This window comes from Propithecus coquereli, unplaced genomic scaffold (assembly GCF_000956105.1).
Source record: "Propithecus coquereli isolate 6110/MARCELLA unplaced genomic scaffold, Pcoq_1.0 Scaffold242, whole genome shotgun sequence".
Taxonomy (NCBI): domain Eukaryota; kingdom Metazoa; phylum Chordata; class Mammalia; order Primates; family Indriidae; genus Propithecus; species Propithecus coquereli.
The window spans coordinates 3,564,004-3,580,934 of record NW_012147975.1 but is presented as its reverse complement, the minus strand read 5'-3'; the positions used below and the strand labels follow the sequence as shown (position 1 = coordinate 3,580,934).

Below are 16,931 nucleotides of genomic sequence, written 5' to 3'. Positions count from 1 at the left end.
CCGGGGTCTGAGGAGTCCTGACCAACGTTTCTGTCTCTCTCTCCCCCGCCCCGTCCCATTTCTCTCTACCTGTACCTCTGCCTCCACCCCTTCCCTCTCTGCCCCTCCTCTCTTCTGCACTGCCAGAGCACCTTGGATTTGAATTGAAGGGTATGGAACCTCTGTGTGTCACTCAGCGCCATCTGCACAGCCCCTCTCCACGGCCTCTGACACCTTGTGTGCCGAATGTTTGGTTTCCTTTCCAAAAAATGGAAAAGGGGTGGTTCCAAAACTCTCCCCTGGCCCCATCAAGATGTCCTATCACAAACTATGTTGATTTGGGGGGAGACAAGAGAAGCTCATGAATAGCAGCGTACCCCAGGGGTCACACTGTGGCCCCAGTTTACAGTGGCGCCCCCTTGCATAGGGGACATCTATCGCCAGGAGGCCTCAGAGGACAGGGGCCCCTCCTGAGCTGTGTGTAGCCCAGCAGGCAGCCAGACAAGAGACGGGCCCCACGTGTGAACATGGTCCCGCAAAGGGCCAGTGTCAGGAAACCACAGAAGCCTGGTTCGGAGTGTTGTGCAGAGAGGCATCCCTTTGCATCTGAATTCGGTCCTCTCTCCTTCTCCCATGTCCATTTCCATCGCTTTTCATTCTGCACCAGGCTCGTAGCTGCTAACTCCCTGTCTGTCTCTGCCCCTGCCCTGTGTCTGTCTGCCAGGCTTTGCCATCTGCTTGAAGCTGTCACTCCCTCCATGACCTGTCCCCACGAAGGCACATGTGAATCTGTGTGCAAGACCAGCAAGGGTCTGGGTTGGGCTGGCCTCTGGTGCCTGCCTCTTGTCCCCCAGCTCAGAATCTTATACATGCCTCCCCCGCCACCTGCTGCTACTGCCCTCTGGCCGCTGGAAGACTTCTTGGGCTGGAAGGGACTTTGAGGCGTTGGTGTTTCCAGCTGTCTGAGAGGCTCCTCCCAGCCTCAAGTGTCCAGACGTATCACAGCGGGAGAGACACAGGGGCTCAGAGGGCAGAAGCTTTTGTGGGGTGGGATCTCAGACGTGGTGCAGAGCCTGCAGTTACAAAAGGCTGTTCTCATGGCTGGTTTGGGGAGGCCTTAGTTCCCCGCTACCTACTCCCATCTGCTGTCCTCCATAGAATATAGAGCTTAGAGTCTGTGCATAAGAGTATATCTGCCTATGTCTGCCGACTGTGGCAGGACAGAGAGGACAGGTGTTGAGGCTGTGTGGGGTCTGGGATCGTGGCAGGGCATGCGGGGGTGGATCTGCAGGTATGTGTGTAGGTATGCTGTTGCGGGGTGAAAATATGTACACCTGTGAGGTCTCTCAGGGCAGGATGCGAGTGCGTGGTGGGGAGTGTGGAGCATCTTTGTGTTAAGCATTGAGCTTGTGCAGGTGGAGCCGTGTGTGGATGTGAGTGTGAGTGTAGGGTGTGTGTGTGTCTGTAAAGGTGGTCTGTGTATTCACTCACCAGTGCAACAAACGTCTGCTCAGCACCAGATTCTACCAGACACAGAGTCCGTGCCCTCTTGGCACTCACGTTCACGGGTATGACAGAGAACAGACAAACAGGGAAGATGTCAGGTGGTCATAAATGTGGTACAGAAAGTAAAATGAGGTAATAGGATAGTGCTAGCTGGAGTGGGGAGCTACTGTAGCCCAGGGGTCATGGAGGTGACATTTGTCACCTGTGTCTGTCTGCCGCTGCCCCTGCAAATGACCAGGGAGACTATGCAGACAAGAGCCCTGCAGGCATGGGGACCACGTGGTTGGAGTGGGCTTGCCCTGTTCCATGGACAGACAGACTGCCAGCGACTGCACAGCACAGTGGACATGGGGGAGTGGATCATGGATGAGATACAAAAGGCAGGCTGGGACCAGCTAATCTGGGGCTTTAGAGGCCGTGGCAGGCTTTAGGTTGTATCTGAATTGCAGTGGGAAGCCACTGTGTGTTTCTAAGCAGGGGAGTAAGATGATCTACTTTATGGCTATAAATAAATGTAGTTTTGGGTGGACAGTAGCCTGGGGCTAGGGGCAAGGTAGAGAGGAGTGGAAGCAGAAAGGCCCATAAGAAGGTGACCATCTCCAGCTGAGAGGTGACATCATCCCGGACTGAGTTGGAAGCCGTGGAAATGGTAAGACACGGTCAGATCCAGGGTCTACTTGGAAGGTAAAGCTGAGAGGACTTGCAGATGGATCAGGTACCAGGGTAGGTGGGAAGAAAAGGAGTGATCAAGAATGATTCCAAGGTCTCGGGCCTGAGCAGCAGGGATAGTGGTGTGTCCTCTTGAGCTGGGAAGAGTAGGGGAGCGGTGAGGAGAGAGGATAGGGAAGCAGTGCTTCTGTTCAGCCATGGCCCTTGGATACATGAGTCTGGAGTGCAGGAAGAAGTCAGGGCAGGACATACTCATTTGAGAGTCTGCACAGAGATGGTATGTAAAGGCTGAGTCTGAGTGAGATCACTAAGGGAGAGAGGGCGGGTGGAGAAAAGCAAGAAGCCTGATATCAGCCGATGAAGTAGGAGGAACCCCAGGAGAGAAGAGACGTTTGAAAGCTCAAGGGGAGTGGGCCCCAGAAAGAGGGAGCCAGCCAAGAGGGAAGCAGGTGGTCAGAGGACTTGGCGGCATGGGGTTGTTGGTGACCATGACCAGAGTGGTCTCAGAGGAGTGATGGGGACGGATGCCTGCCTGGACTGGTGGAGGCGTGTATATGGGGCATGAGAACTGGAGCCAGGGCTGCAGGCATCAAGCCAGGAGCTGGGGACCTGGGGCAGAGGTCTAGTTGTCCAAGACCCCACCCGACTGTGTCAGTGGGCCTGTGCGTGTGTGCACGTATGTGTGTGTGAGTGTGTCTGTCTGTGAATCAGACTGGCATAGTTATAAATGTAGGTGTGTCTGGAGGGTCTGTACCCTTGGGCATTTGCTAGTGTGCATACCTTTGCCACAGGAGATGCTGCAAGCCCAAGAGGTTAGGGACATTTCCCAGGGCTCCATCAAGGCATCGGGGTCCAGCCTCCACTTATCCCTGAGCTGGGAGAAGGGGCAACGTGGAGGGGCAGCCAGCAGGTGCAGATGGGGCAGGGCTGGGTCCCTGGGCTATAGCTTTGACTATGGCTAGTGCTGTCACCTGTTTCCTTTTCTTCCTCCTGGCTTTCTCTGTTCAGGAAGGTAGAGGTGGTCCCACCAAGCAGTAGAGGGTAGAGAGGGTAGTCAGGCCTTCTTGAGAGCTTTGAGGCCCAGCCTAGCTCAGCTCCTCAGAAAGGGTGGGAGCTGTCCCTTGCCACAAGGACTGCCCTAGATTCCTAGGGGTCTGTGCTGCCACTGGTGGGCTTCTTACAAGCAGAGATGGGAGGGCTGGAATGGACCAGGGCCACACCCTGACCAGGCTGCAGGGATAAACAAAGGCCTTTCTCCCCACACCCCTTCCATGGGCCTGGCCTGCTCTGTCTCTGTTCCTGGACCTGGGTCTGATGTGCTGCCACCAGCCCAAAACAAGCCACTCTCCACCTTCTTAGGAAAGCCGAGGTGACTGGGCCAGGCCTTTACCCAGGGGCTACGTGTTCATTGCCACGAAGAACAGCTGCCCTTGGCCAGCCAAGGTTCTTTGCAGCTGCCAGGCCACAGTGGGCAGGGCAGGGTTGCTGGCCGGGCTGGGCCCTCCCCTGCTCTATGGCCTCAGGAGCTTCCCCTCCCCTCCATCCCCTCCCGTGCTTCTCCCACTCATGTGCACTGGGCGGGCATGGGGCTTGGGAAGGTAAACTCACACCTGTGTGTGACCAGGTCCAGGGGTGGGTGGGAGTTGGTGGGGAAGTGGAAGGCAATCCAGAGCATGCGGGGGGAAGGGACGGGCTGGGGAGGAAAGGGATGGACAGGAGCTGGGCAGGACCCAAGCTGGAGGGAGGCTGAGGCTTTGGGGGCTGGGGGGGTCTCTGCACCACCATCCCCATGGGGTCTACCTCCGGCCCTGCCCCACATGTCGGCCCTGCCTCTGCAGAAGCTGAGGAGCTGTACCAGAAGAGGGTCCTGACCATCACCGGCATCTGTGTGGCTCTGCTGGTCGTGGGCATCGTCTGCGTGGTAGCCTACTGCAAGACCAAGTGAGTGTCAGGCGCTCAGCTGGGCCAGGCCACGCCAAGGGATGGACTTTTGAGACTGGTTTTTTGAGGAAAGGCTCTCCTCCCCCACCCCACTGTGCCTGGCTTGGCCCCCCACACCTTCCTGTGTCCCAGTTACCCCTGCAGGGGCCTCTGCAACTAGGGGTGGGACCAAAGGGCTGGGCCAGGGAGCAGGAGCAGAGGTGGCGAGACAGGCCCCAGAGGACTGAACAAAGGTTGGCCATGAGCACAGGCTTTGGGAGAAGACAAATCTGGGCTCAAATCCAGCTCTGCCATTTCCCACGTGACCTTGAGCACACCAGTGAACCTCTCTGAGTCCTCACCGGAGTGACCCTAGTGGGTACCTCAGAGGATACTGTGAGGACCTGAGTAGGAGCATGTGGCCTGTCCAACAAGCAGGCTCGGGGGCAGCGTTGCCAGGGGCGGGGGGCGCAGAGAAGAAGGCTGCATTCCCAGGAAAGACAGACCCCTCAAAAGGCACTGCCTGACCCCACCTGGGGAGCAGCTGAAACAAGAGGGCAGAGAATGTGTCCGGGCAGAGGAGAGGTGGGGGCAGAACCTCGGTGCAAGGAGACTAAATGGGCAGAAGGGAGAGCTGGGAAGTTCAGGTAGAATAGTGCAAGCTAAAGGCCACACAGGTGAAGGTCAGCTGTGTCCCCAGGGCATAAGCAGCCCAGACTGAGGGCTGGGGCCAGAAAGAAAGGGGACATGAGTCTAAAAAGATAGCTGGGACCCAGAGGGCAGTATGGGCCTTGAATGCCAAGCTGGGGAGTCTGGGTTTATCCTGCAGACAATGGGGAGTGAATAAAGGTTGTAGAGTGATGTCATGCAGAAAAATGATAGGTTTGTCACATTTGTTCATATCTGGAGAGCAAGGATTTGGACATAGCCACCATTTCAGGGACTGAGTCTCTGGTCTTGACTCTTGCTAGCCCCGTCTGTGGGATCTAAGACCCTGCTGACCTTGTCTTGTAAGTGTAGGGCCAGAAAGGCTGGAGGCAGGCAAGGAGGGAGCTGGGGCTCAGGGAGCCCACAGCGGGAGACAGGGTTGCACAGCTGGAAAGCAGTGGACTTCTACTCCCTGGGCAGAGCCACAGCTCATTACCACGACGACGCTTAGGTCCTGGACTCAGGGTGGTGGCGATGGGGTAGGGGCAGCTTGAGCACAGGGAAGAGCAGTAGCCGCTGCAGTCCGGGGCACAGGGAAGAGTAGTTTCCCTGGAGGGCACCCAGGCAAGTTCATCTATGGGAGAGGGGAGCATGCCAGGTTCACCCACTCTTCTCCTGTGCAGAAAACAGCGGAAGCAGATGCACAACCACCTCCGGCAGAACATGTGCCCAGCCCACCAGAACCGGAGCTTGGCCAATGGGCCCAGCCACCCCCGGCTGGACCCCGAGGAGATCCAGATGGCAGATGTGAGTGGCATTCCCGGCCCCTCTCTGAGCCCTGGACAGCCAGCCTTCTTGTGCCCCCTGCAAGGATGGGCCAGGGCAGCAGCTAGCCCATCCTGTGACCAGCCTTGCCAGCTGGGCACCTCCTCACCAGGATGGCTGGCCTCGCTCTGCCCACTTCCATAAGGAAGGGGGCACTGATTTGCCGGGGCCCTTGCTGCCCCAACATCAAGTTGCTTCTCATCCAGTGGACACCCCCAACCTGGAGCTTAGTGCTCATCACTTCCCCATCCCCACCAGGAAAGAAGGTTGATCTGGTCTCTCGTCACTAACTCCTACCCAACTCTCTGTCTGTTCCAGTATATCTCCAAGAACGTGCCAGCCACAGATCACGTCATCAGGAGGGAAACCGAGACCACCTTCTCTGGGAGCCACTCCTGTTCTCCTTCTCACCACTGCTCCACAGCCACACCCACCTCCAGCCACAGGTGGACACCACCAAACCCCACGGAAACTTGTAGATGCCCACACTTTATCTGGTGTGATGTGCCAGCCATTCAAACATCCACAGCCATTGAGACCCTCTCCTGAGTTTGCCACATGAATCACAGTCCACCCTGCCCTTCTCTCCAGAACTGGGGAGGCCTGTCCACATAGCACAAAGGCCACACAGCTCAGGAAATAGCATGGTTGGCTCCTTTCCTCCCTGGGGAGCACCATGGAATAGTCAGGGCCGCCACATGGAGGCCCCTGGGGCTGGGCTCCTGAGGTAGGGGGCAAAGGATCACGGGGGTGGAAGGGTCCCAGACAGGGGCCCCGGGGCAAGGCTGGGGGAGGCTGGTTGCAGGGAAGAAAGGAAGGGGTCTCTGACCGTTACAGCTCACCCATGCACAGGACCCCAGCCCTCCCTCTCCCCATATTAGGGTGCAGTACCCCACATCAGCCCAGAGTGGAGAAGGGCAGTGAACTGAGGGAGCTTGAGACGGGATGAAGAGCTGGGGGGGAAGGGCCATGGGACCATACCTGCTGGGCCACCCTGCCCCTCTCTGATCCCTCCCCTCACCCCCATCTGGCTTTCCCAGACACGAGAGCCACACGTGGAGCCTGGAACGTTCTGAGAGCCTGACCTCCGACTCCCAGTCGGGCATCGTGCTGTCCTCGGTGGGCACCAGCAAGTGCAACAGCCCCGCGTGTGTGGAGGCCCGGGCCCGGCGGGCAGCAGCCTACAGCCTGGAGGAGCGGCGCAGGGCGGCCATGCCACCCTACCACGACTCTGTAGACTCCCTGCACGACTCCCCACACAGCGAGAGGTCAGTCCCTACCCCTCACCTGGGCCCCCTCCTTGGAGGGCTGGCATCACTGACCCAAGGCCGACCCTTAGGGCCCCTCAGAGACACTCCAAAGAGCCTCATCTCCATTTTCTAGATGGGAAAACAAGGTCCCAGAAAGGTTCAATGGCCTACTCAGAGCCATCGGCATGTTAACGACAGGCTGGGAGAAGAGCTGGGCCAGTGGACCCTGGTGTAGAGTGACCACCAAATTTAATTGTCCTACTAGGATACTTCTCAGAGTAGAAGGGGACATCATTAATAATTGCACTGGAACATCAGGAACAAACAGGGGCTGTTCCAGACAATCAGGATATATGGCTGCCCTGTCCTAGTACCAGCTGGAGGCTCCATGTCCCAGCAGGAACAGAAAGACACGGGTCTGAGTAGATTAGAGAGTGTGAGGGGAGGTTGTCTTTGAGGAGGCTGACCAGTGCGGGCTGCATGTGAGCCAAGAATGATCGCAGGCCCTGCCCCAGCAGTATCAGAAAAAGGCCCCACGGGTCAAGGCATTGTTGGGCTCCTGAGCAATGGATGCAGTAAGAACCAGGACACCCCCTTCTTGCTGACTCCAAGCCAGGAATCACAAGGGCCAGCCCCCCACCCTGCTCAGCCTTGAGGGGCCCTCAGCAGGCAGGGTCTGTGTGAGGACCGCAGTGGAAGGTGCATGGTGCTAGGAACTCCAGAGTGGGGAGGACGCAGAGGAGCAGATTTCTCCTACTCTCAACATAGCCTCCTCCACGTGAGGCCCTATGCTGGGCAGGCCTGCCTGGGCGTCCGGACGTGGCCCACCTGGTTCCTGCTCCAGAGGAGCTCCTGGCCATGGAGACAAACCATGGAAGCTCACAAACGCCTGTGGAAAGCACAGGATGCCACACCAGGGCAGAGAACCCAGCCTGACTGCAGGCTCTGGGAAGCAGCCAGGTTTCCAAGCCCGACCTTTCCAAGCCCAGCTCCACCACCTGTGTGATTTGCAGCAAGTTGACCACCTCTGTACCTTGTTTCCTCAGCTGTAGAACAGGGAGAACAATAACCCATTGTACATGGTTCTGGCGAAGGCCTCCTGAGATAACGTGTACAAAGCTCTTTGCCTTGTAGCCGGCACGGAGCCGGGGCTCACTAGGTGTAGCTGTTGTTATCAGTAGTAACCACAGCAGTAGGACTCCTAAATGTGTAGCAGGAACGTGAGAGGCAGAGTGAGGGGAAGGAACACATTCCAGACATGGGGAACAGCTTGAGCTGTTCCAACAGAGGCATCTAAGAACATGGGTGGTGAGCGAGGGGCCTGGAGCAGGGTGGGCTGCGGGAGCAGTGGAGCTGGGCAGGCTGGGGCCAGACAGACTGATGGACAGGGCCCTGGGCTTCTGCTCAGGTGGAGCCTGGGTGCACAAGCAGCAAGGGCCTCCTTAAGCGGAGCTGAGACTTGAAGATTGCTCTGGGAACTGCACAGAGGGAAGAAGAGACTGCGGGGTGGGAGCATGGCGAGAAAGGACAGCTGCGCCCAGGGTGGAGTGGAGGGTGCGCTCCGGGACAAGGGAATGGGTAGGTAGGAGAGGGAACGGGGGAGTGCAGGTGATTCAGAAAGAACTAGAGAATGGGGACTCTGGGCTGGTTCGAGAGCAGTGAGGTATGACACTGTGAGGTCTGGAAGAGAGGCGTGGAGGTGGGTGGTCCCTGCACTGAGGTGGACGGTGGTGGGGCAGGAGACCAATGGGCTCACAGGGGGATGTGGAGAACAAGAAGGGACAGGTACCTGGAACCCAGACTGGGAGATATCAGCAAGGGCAAACCTGCGAAGGAACTGGGGGTCTTGAGCCACAGCAGAGACACCTCTATGGGGTGTTAGCTGTCAGCCCTGGGCTGAGGCGCTGTGGGGGTATGAGCAGTGACTTCCCTGAGGCGACTTTTGACTTCACTGTAAGAAGGAATATTTCCCTCACTGAAGCCGTCAGGCCATGGGATGAGCTGTCCCTGCAGGAGCAGTGAATCTAGGTCACAGGGGTACCTGAACGGGGATAGTGGCTTCTGGGACCGGGCAGTATGAGTTCAGCTTCCATTCAGATCCCAGCTCTGCCTCTTCCTGGCTGTGTAAACCCTGAATAAGTCACTTAAATGACCTGGTTTCCTGTGTGTGGAGTGGGACTAGCGTAAAGGTCTTAGCCAGTTACTGTATCAAATGAGATCGTACGTGTGCCTGAGCTCCACTCATGACTCGAGCATTCCCACAGCAAACGAGCATTCCTGGAGGCTTACAACGAGTCAGGCCCTCGGCTACGACATCCATCCCCCTGAGAAATTTTTGGAATCATCCCAATAACGCTATGAAATGAACACTGCAGTTATGCCCGCTTAACAGATAAGGAAACTGAGGCTCGGAGAGGTTAAGGAAATTGCGTAAGGTCACTGGGATCGCCGCCACCATTCTTGCAGGCGGGATGGCCGGCAAGGTCGCTGCGGGTGGATCCACCCCTCGCACCCCCTACCCCTACCGCGGCCCACGCCTCTGCCTCTGCCCGCAGGTACGTGTCGGCCCTGACCACGCCCGCGCGCCTCTCGCCCGTGGACTTCCACTACTCGCTGGCCACGCAGGTGCCGACTTTCGAGATCACGTCGCCCAACTCGGCGCACGCCGTGTCGCTGCCGCCGGCCGCGCCCATCAGCTACCGCCTGGCGGAGCAGCAGCCGCTGCTGCGGCACCCGGCGCCCCCCGGCCCCGGGCCCGGGCCGGGCGCGGACATGCAGCGCAGCTACGACAGCTACTACTACCCGGCGGCGGGGCCGGGGCCGCGGCGCGGGGCCTGCGCGCTGGGCGGCAGCCTGGGCAGCCTGCCCGCCAGCCCCTTCCGCATCCCGGAGGACGACGAGTACGAGACCACGCAGGAGTGCGCGCCCCCGCCGCCGCCGCGGCCGCGTGCGCGCGGCGCGTCCCGCAGGACGTCGGCGGGGCCCCGGCGCTGGCGCCGCTCGCGCCTCAACGGGCTGGCGGCGCAGCGCGCACGCGCGGCGCGGGACTCGCTGTCGCTGAGCTCGGGCTCGGGCGGCGGCTCGGCTTCGGCCTCGGACGACGACGCGGACGACGCGGACGGGGCGCTGGCGGCCGAGAGCACGCCCTTCCTCGGCCTGCGCGCGGCGCACGACGCGCTGCGCTCGGACTCGCCGCCGCTGTGCCCGGCGGCCGACAGCAGGACTTACTACTCCCTGGACAGCCACAGCACGCGGGCCAGCAGCAGACACAGCCGCGGGCCGCCCGCGCGGGCCGCGCAGGACTCGGCGCCCCTCTAGGGCCCGCGCCGCCCTCGGCGCCGCCCCGCTGTCTGAGGAGAACACAGACCGCCGACTGGAGAAAGGAGGAAAAAAGAAATAAAAATATTTTTATTTTCTATAAAAGGAAAAAAGTATAACAAAATGTTTTATTTTCATTTTAGCAAAAATTGTCTTATAATACTAGCTAACGGCAAAGACGTTTTTATAGGGAAACTATTTATATGTAACATCCTGATTTACAGCTTCGGAAAAAAAAAAGAAACAACAAAAAAAAAGAGAGATGGGCCAATTTTTTGACTCTTTAATAGAAACCTATTTTGTGGTGCCTTTTGCTGTACGCTATCCTGGGGCTCCTGGAGAAAAGTCTGGGTGGGGGTGGGGGACTGTAGGATCCCGAGCTGGCAGGGGCGAGAGAGCCAGGAGAGGAGAGGCTGCGGGGTTCCGTTGGGGGCGAGGCGGTGAGGTTGGCCCCCAGGAAGAAAATGAGGACAGAAGTAGCTTTACCCCGGGCAAAGTCTGGAAGTTCTGGGCCCCTTGGGAGGAGAGGGCGGGATCCTAGGCTGAGAGCTAGAGCTGGGGTACCTTCCAGGGGGAGACGAAGGTCCAGTGACAGCTACCAGAATGGGGAGAGGGCCTCCCACTACTCAAAGCTCTTAAGGGAGGGGGCACAGAGACAGGTCTCCCCAACAGCGTGGGCCCAGGGAGGGGGCAGCCCTGCCAGGGGCCCAATGTTCGTGGCTCCTCCTCCCCCACGGCCTCCGGGACGCCCCTCTGTCCTCTGCAGCACCTTCGTTTACAGGTCGTCTTTTCTATTTTACGCCTGCATGTCCTTTGCATTTCAGATTCTTTAGATTGGATGCATGGTCACGCTGGGACCGAGAAGAGCCACTGGACAGTGTGTTCGATTCCCCTTTTAGCAATAAAGTAACACCATTTCCTTTTCACAGCCCGCCTCCCAGCCCCCAGCCCACGGATGACTTCCACTCCCTCTCCAGCCCTGCCCTCCCCACCCCTCAAAACTGGGTCCACTGCTAATTTGTCAAAAAGGTAATTGTTTAAAAAAAATCCCAAACAGAAACAAACGGGAACCCTGCCCTGAAATGTCCCAACACCTGACTGTTGACACTTGAACATTTTTATATTACAAATAAAATCAGAAATAACTCCTGTTTGACTGTGTGTACCTAGCCCCCAGGCGACGAGGGAGGTCAGAGGATAAAGACCTGTGGTGGAGGTTGGTGAGGGCCAGGGTGGTCCCTGGGAGGAAGTGACCAATCTCCCTGGCCCCAGCTCCCAGGACAGCCCTCCTCCTCCTTCCAAGAACATTTACCAGGTGTCGCCCCTGGCTCTGGGGAACCTGGCCAAGGAACTGACGCACATTACTCTGCTTCAAACTCAGCCTCAGAACTCTGACCCAGTTCCTGCCCTGGATCCACCAGGCTGGACTGAGGCAACAGTTGCCAGGGATAGGTGGGCGAGGAGAGCAGGGTTGTGCAGTTGGCACTGGGGCAGCCGGAGCAAGATGACCCTTGAGGCCTCAGTCACGTCATAGGCAAAGTCTGGACATGCAAGGTAGCATAATGGGTACCCTTGACTGCCAGGAGGACCACAGCTGTGCAGCTCAGAAGCCCACAGGGTGTTGCTTTTTCCCAATTTTATAAACCCTCAGAGCCAGGGCCTGTCCAAACCTGCAGCCCCTGGTGAAGAGTACGTGGCTTCAGTGTGGAAAAGGCAGATGGAGGTCGAGGCTTAAGCAGCCTTTCTCCTCATCAACCAATTTATTAAACCAGTGCCCAGCAGCAGGAGCCGTTCAGTTCCAGCCAGACACCAGGGAGTCTTCAAAGAGCTGCGGTGGTTGGTGTGCGTGTGCGTAGCTTTGGGGTGGGGAGCGGGGGTTGTTGAATGTCCCTAGGATATGTGGAGCCAGAGACCTGCAGCTGGGAGGGACAGAGCGGCTTGCGGTTGAGGGCTCAGGCATCCACAGGCCTGAGTTGAATTCTAGCTTGCCCCTGACTAGCTGTGTGACTTCTCTAGACCGCAGTTTCCTCGCTGTGAAATGGTGACGCAGATCCCTAGCTCGGAGGGTTGCCGTGGAGGTTATGTGAATAAAGACCCCGTACTGCTTCTGGCACATGATAGATGCCTATTAAATGGCTAATTTCATGGTGGCGATGACAATATCCTGTGCCTCGCATCCTTGAATCACACAGCCAGAGATTGGCAAAAACTGGATGAGGGGGAGGTGATGCAGAAAAGTAGAGAAAGAACTGAAGTCATTGTATTCATTGTTGGGGGGCTGGAAAAAAGTACCTGTCACAAAGAAACAAAGGCAAATAAGGACTAAATGCTGCATAAACCTGCAAATCACTGACCCTGCCAGCCCCCATCGGATGATCTCATCCAGACCCCTGTGCTGTCTCTGAGCTTGTGCTTGGCTTTAAAATTCTGAGAGCCAGTTATTCCTCTGTGTAACCTCTGACCTCTATGGGATCCCAAATTAACTCCATATGACCTCTTGGGTGAACCCATTGACCTTTGTATGAGGACACCAGCTTAGTGTCCTCATTTGACCCTTCTGAGGGCTCCTCATCAGTGCTTCCTTCTAAATTTGAGAGTCAGAAACCATTCCCATGACTCAAATGAACCCACCAATGTCTATGTGACTCTCAGTTCATTCTGAATGACCTCTTGGTGAACTCATTGACCTTCAGATGACCTATTTGGTACCTTCGTTGTCTGGTAAGATACCTGCCATACCTGCCGAGAGTCTAAGGCCAGAACCTAATACAGCTCCTGGCTCTTCCCTCATCATGCCATCCTTGCATTTGTGTCACAGGTGTGACCTGGGAACTCGCTTGGCCAGAGAGGCCCTTCTCCACTCTGCCTCTCAAATCTCTGCCTTGGGGAACCTTCAGTACGGCCTTTCAGGAAGAGTTGCTGTCCTATTAAGTAACTTCCTACTACCACTCTGTTCCCTGGGACACTTGGGACATTTGCACAGCTTCCTGAGTCCAGGTCTTCTTCCCCACGCCCTCAATTCTTTCTTTTCTCTGCCAGGTCATTTTTGCTTCTCACCCCAACCCCTCTCTGAGTCCCAAACACTAATGGTCATTGCCTGTCCCTCTCCCCACTAGACTGTGAGCCCCGCGAAGACAGGGAGTTAGCCAAACTTTTTCTCACTACTGTGTCCCCAGCACCCAGCGTCCAGCACTCATGTGGCACACGGATGGCTCTCACTTAATGAGGATGAAGGCGCGAGAAACACTGTCATCAAGGGTCACCCCTCCAAGGAATCCCTTAGCCTGCAGCCACTTCCAAGAACCACCAGGTGGCGCAAACCACTTACTGCATCTCATCAGCCCCTGGATTTGGAAAGTCCTAGAAAATGGGCATGTAGAGGCAGAGATTGTGGGGAGAACATGAGCGTCCATTAGAATGCAGGAAGAAATATTAGAACTTTGATTTAGATTTATTTTCATCTCATCTTTTTTAAATTTCTATTTTTGTGTATGTTTTATAATGTACATATTTTAGTACAGTAGTACATGTATATAATTTACAAATAAATAATTATACAATTAAGGAAGCAAACTAAAAATGTTTTTACTGAGGGGAGGCACAACCAGTGCTCGGGAAAGCACATCTGCCTGCAGCTGCCAGAGCTTGCATCTCTGCTTTCCACTCGCCCGCGGAGGGCGGGACACTGACCCTGAACACCAAAGGACGTTTGAGGCAGCGCGGAGAAAGTACAGAGAGCTCTCTCGTGTTGTCACATTGCGTTTTCAATTTCATTTAGATGAACATTTACTTCCTCTGAGCAAAACAAAGGGGCCAGATGGTTTGGTTATAAAACACACTTCAGCTGATCCAATTTAAATAATCTGGATTTAAATCACTACCTCTCTCCACGTACTCAAAGGTCCTTTGCATCAAATGCGAAAGGGCTTGTAACTGTTAGGTACTTAGTTGCAAGGCTGGCTTATTTTATTAACTAAATACGTGGCCACGGAGGTCAAATTGCTGACCAAACTACAGTAATCTAAACAACAGAGAGGTTTGCTCAGCACAGCCGCACGGAGGGTGCCACCGCCACCACCCACCTGTCAGTCTGAGGAATGCAGGGTTAAGGGTGCTAATCTGTGATCATCACGTGGCAAAATTCTCTATTCTTCCCATACATGTTCTCAGCTAAGCCTTTCTGATCCACTAGAAAAATGAAAGAAATAGCAACCTAAAAACGATAACTTGTCATTCCACCTTTTCCCAAGACCAAGAATCAATGGCTTCCATAACCTTCCCCACCATGCATCTTTGGGCTTGTTGACGAGTGGCTATTTGCAAGGCAGAGTGTCTTTTATTCCTGTCCAAAAGGTCACCCCTGGAGCTCAGAGACCTGGCAGCACCATCATAAAGACCCAAATATAAACAGGGCCATCGTCCCATCCCACTCACCCCCCAGGATGTCCGCGGGCTAGATGGGGTGGTGCACACATGCTCTACTCTTCCCACAAGCATGAGCTGTGAGAGCAGTGTAAGTCCCAGGTCAGCCAGCAGAGGGAAGAAACGGGGTGAGGGAGGTCGGCGTCTCTCCCTCTCCTCTCCCAGAGCGTCAGGCCAGGGCAGGCCTCCTCCATACCAGGTGGAGCTCTGAAATCGGGTCTTCCTCCATGTGACTTCATCCTCTGACGAGTATCAGTTCCCAAACCTTCTTTAAGGGGGTTCCTTACACACATATTCTCCTTATTTGTGTACCTTTATGTCTGTATAAAAAGGGGGCGGCAGTGGCCTCGATGGGCGGCAGGAGAGGCGGACGCACACGTGAGTGCAGTCAGCTTGGCCCTGAGCGGGAGCGGCCCGGCCCGGTTATTGCGATGGGAGGCAGGAGACCCGCGCCTGGTCCAGAGGGCGCTGGGAGGAGGGACGGGAGGATGGTGCTGGTGGTCTGCAGACCTGCTGCTGCTCAGTCAGGGGAAGGAGGCGGAGAAGGGGTGGGCTCCACGCTGAGACCTGGAGTCAGACCTGCCCTCGCAGACGAGGACACAGGAGAGGAGCCTGGTGAGAAAAGGAAGACCTAGGAAGACAACAGCCCTCCAGCTCCCCCGGCGAGGCGGTGTCTCGAGCATGCACACAGCTGCCCTGCACGATGAGGCTCTGTGGTGGGGAGGGAGTGAGGGCCAGGGAGAGGGTCTGAGGCCCAGAGGTGTCCCAGGATACAGGAAGGTCAGTGCCGTGAATGGCATCTCCATCTCCTCAGCCCACAGGCTCTCCCCGCGCCTCTGGCTGCCCGACAACTGCCTGGAGCTGGTCCGCGTGGGCCCCCGGCTGGAACTGTGCTCACTGACCCCCGTGGGGGCATTGGCCTGCCTCCAGGGCCTGTGCAGCCACACCAGCTAAGTATCATGCCCAGCGGCACCCTTTGTGGCTTTGCTGCCAGTCACAGGCCCATGGCCCTGGCTGAGGGCAGGGCTCGAGTGTGTCTTCCGGAGAGAAGGGTCATCCCCTTCCAGGGCAGCCAGCCGGGCCTCAATCCGCTCCAGATCGTCTGAGCCCACTTTGATTTTCACAGCCAGGAGGTGGATGTAGGTCTCATAACGGCTTTTCTGGGGGAGGGCAGAGAAAGGCCAAAAATGAAGTCAAAAGACAAGTAACAAAATGGGAAAAGATATTTGTACCTTATATGACAAAAGACCAATTTCCTTAATATGCAGAGAGCTCTCACAAATCAGAAAAAAAAGGAGAAAAGTCATCTAATAAAAAATAAGGGACTTGCACATGAATTTCACTCATAATTTTAAAAATCCAAATAATTGGCAATAATTTCTTGGATATGGCACCAAAAGCACAGGCAACAAAAGGAAATTAGACGAACGGGGCTACGTCAAAGTTTAAAACTTCCGTACGTCAAAGGAGACAATCAGCAGAATGAAAAGGCAACCGACAGCATGGGAAAAAATATTTGCAAATCGCGTATCTGATAAGGGTCCGGTATCGAGACTATATGAAGAACTCTTAGAATGCAACAACAAAAAATAAACAAACAACTCAATTTAAAAGTGGGTAAAGGGCCGGGCACGGTGGCTCACGCCTGTAATCCCAGCACCCTGGGAGGCCGAGGTGGGCGGATTGTTTGAGCTCAGGAGTTTGAGACCAGCCTGAGCAAGAGTAAGACCCCGTCTCTACTAAAATTAGAAATAAATTAATTGGACAACTAAAAATATATAGAAAAAATTAGCCGGGCATGGTGGCGCATGCCTGTAGTCCCAGCTACTCGGGAGGCTGAGGCAGGAGGATCGCTTGAGCCCAGGAGTTTGAGGTTGCTGTGAGCTAGGCTGATGCCACGGCACTCACTCTAGCCTGGGCAACACAGTGAGACTCTGTCTCAAAAAAAAAAAAAAAAAAAAGTGGGCAAAGGACTTGCATGGACTTTTCTCCAAAGAAGACATACAAATGGCCACTAAGTACATGAAAAGATGTTCAACATCACTAATTATCAGGGAACTCCAAGTCGAAACCACAATGAGATATCACCTCACACCCACGAGCATGGCGACTAGCAAAAAACAGAAAATAAGTGCTGGGGTGGATGTGGAGAGCCTGGAACCCGTGTGCACCGCTGCTGTGGAAAACAGTGACCGTTTCTCAAAAAGTTAAAAATAAACTTTCCATATGACCCAGCAATGCCACTTCTGGGTACATATTCACACGAATTGGAAGCCGGGTGTGCAAGGGGTGTGTGTGTACCCGTGCGCACAGCAGCATCAGGCACAGCAGCCAAAGGGCGGAAGTAGCCCAAGTGTCCGCTGATGGAGAAACTGATAAAATGCGGTGCGTACA

General features: G+C 55.7%; 2 protein-coding genes across 6 annotated transcripts in view; one reads left to right on the top strand and one right to left on the bottom strand.

Moving 5' to 3' along the window:
* Positions 1 to 11,268, top strand: part of NRG2 (neuregulin 2) — a 180,184-nt gene extending 168,916 nt beyond the window's left edge. For 3 of the 5 annotated variants that reach the window (XM_012646346.1, XM_012646345.1, XM_012646344.1), the window contains 5 exons: positions 3,993 to 4,095; positions 5,406 to 5,529; positions 5,866 to 5,993; positions 6,588 to 6,815; positions 9,353 to 11,268. In XM_012646346.1, the coding sequence (XP_012501800.1) occupies positions 3,993 to 4,095; positions 5,406 to 5,529; positions 5,866 to 5,993; positions 6,588 to 6,815; positions 9,353 to 10,115 (1,346 nt within the window). In that variant the 3' untranslated portion in view covers positions 10,116 to 11,268. Of the gene's footprint in view, positions 1 to 126; positions 151 to 3,992; positions 4,096 to 5,405; positions 5,530 to 5,865; positions 5,994 to 6,587; positions 6,816 to 9,352 lie in introns of all 5 variants that reach the window. The other 2 variants (XM_012646343.1, XM_012646342.1) reach the window with 1 other exon arrangement.
* A 2,279-nt stretch (positions 11,269 to 13,547) lies between these two features.
* Positions 13,548 to 16,931, bottom strand: part of PSD2 (pleckstrin and Sec7 domain containing 2) — a 40,416-nt gene continuing 37,032 nt past the window's right edge. Inside the window, exon 15 of the mRNA XM_012646353.1 lies at positions 13,548 to 15,697. Within this exon, the coding sequence (XP_012501807.1) occupies positions 15,488 to 15,697 (210 nt within the window). The 3' untranslated portion in view covers positions 13,548 to 15,487. The remainder of the gene's footprint in view (positions 15,698 to 16,931) is intronic.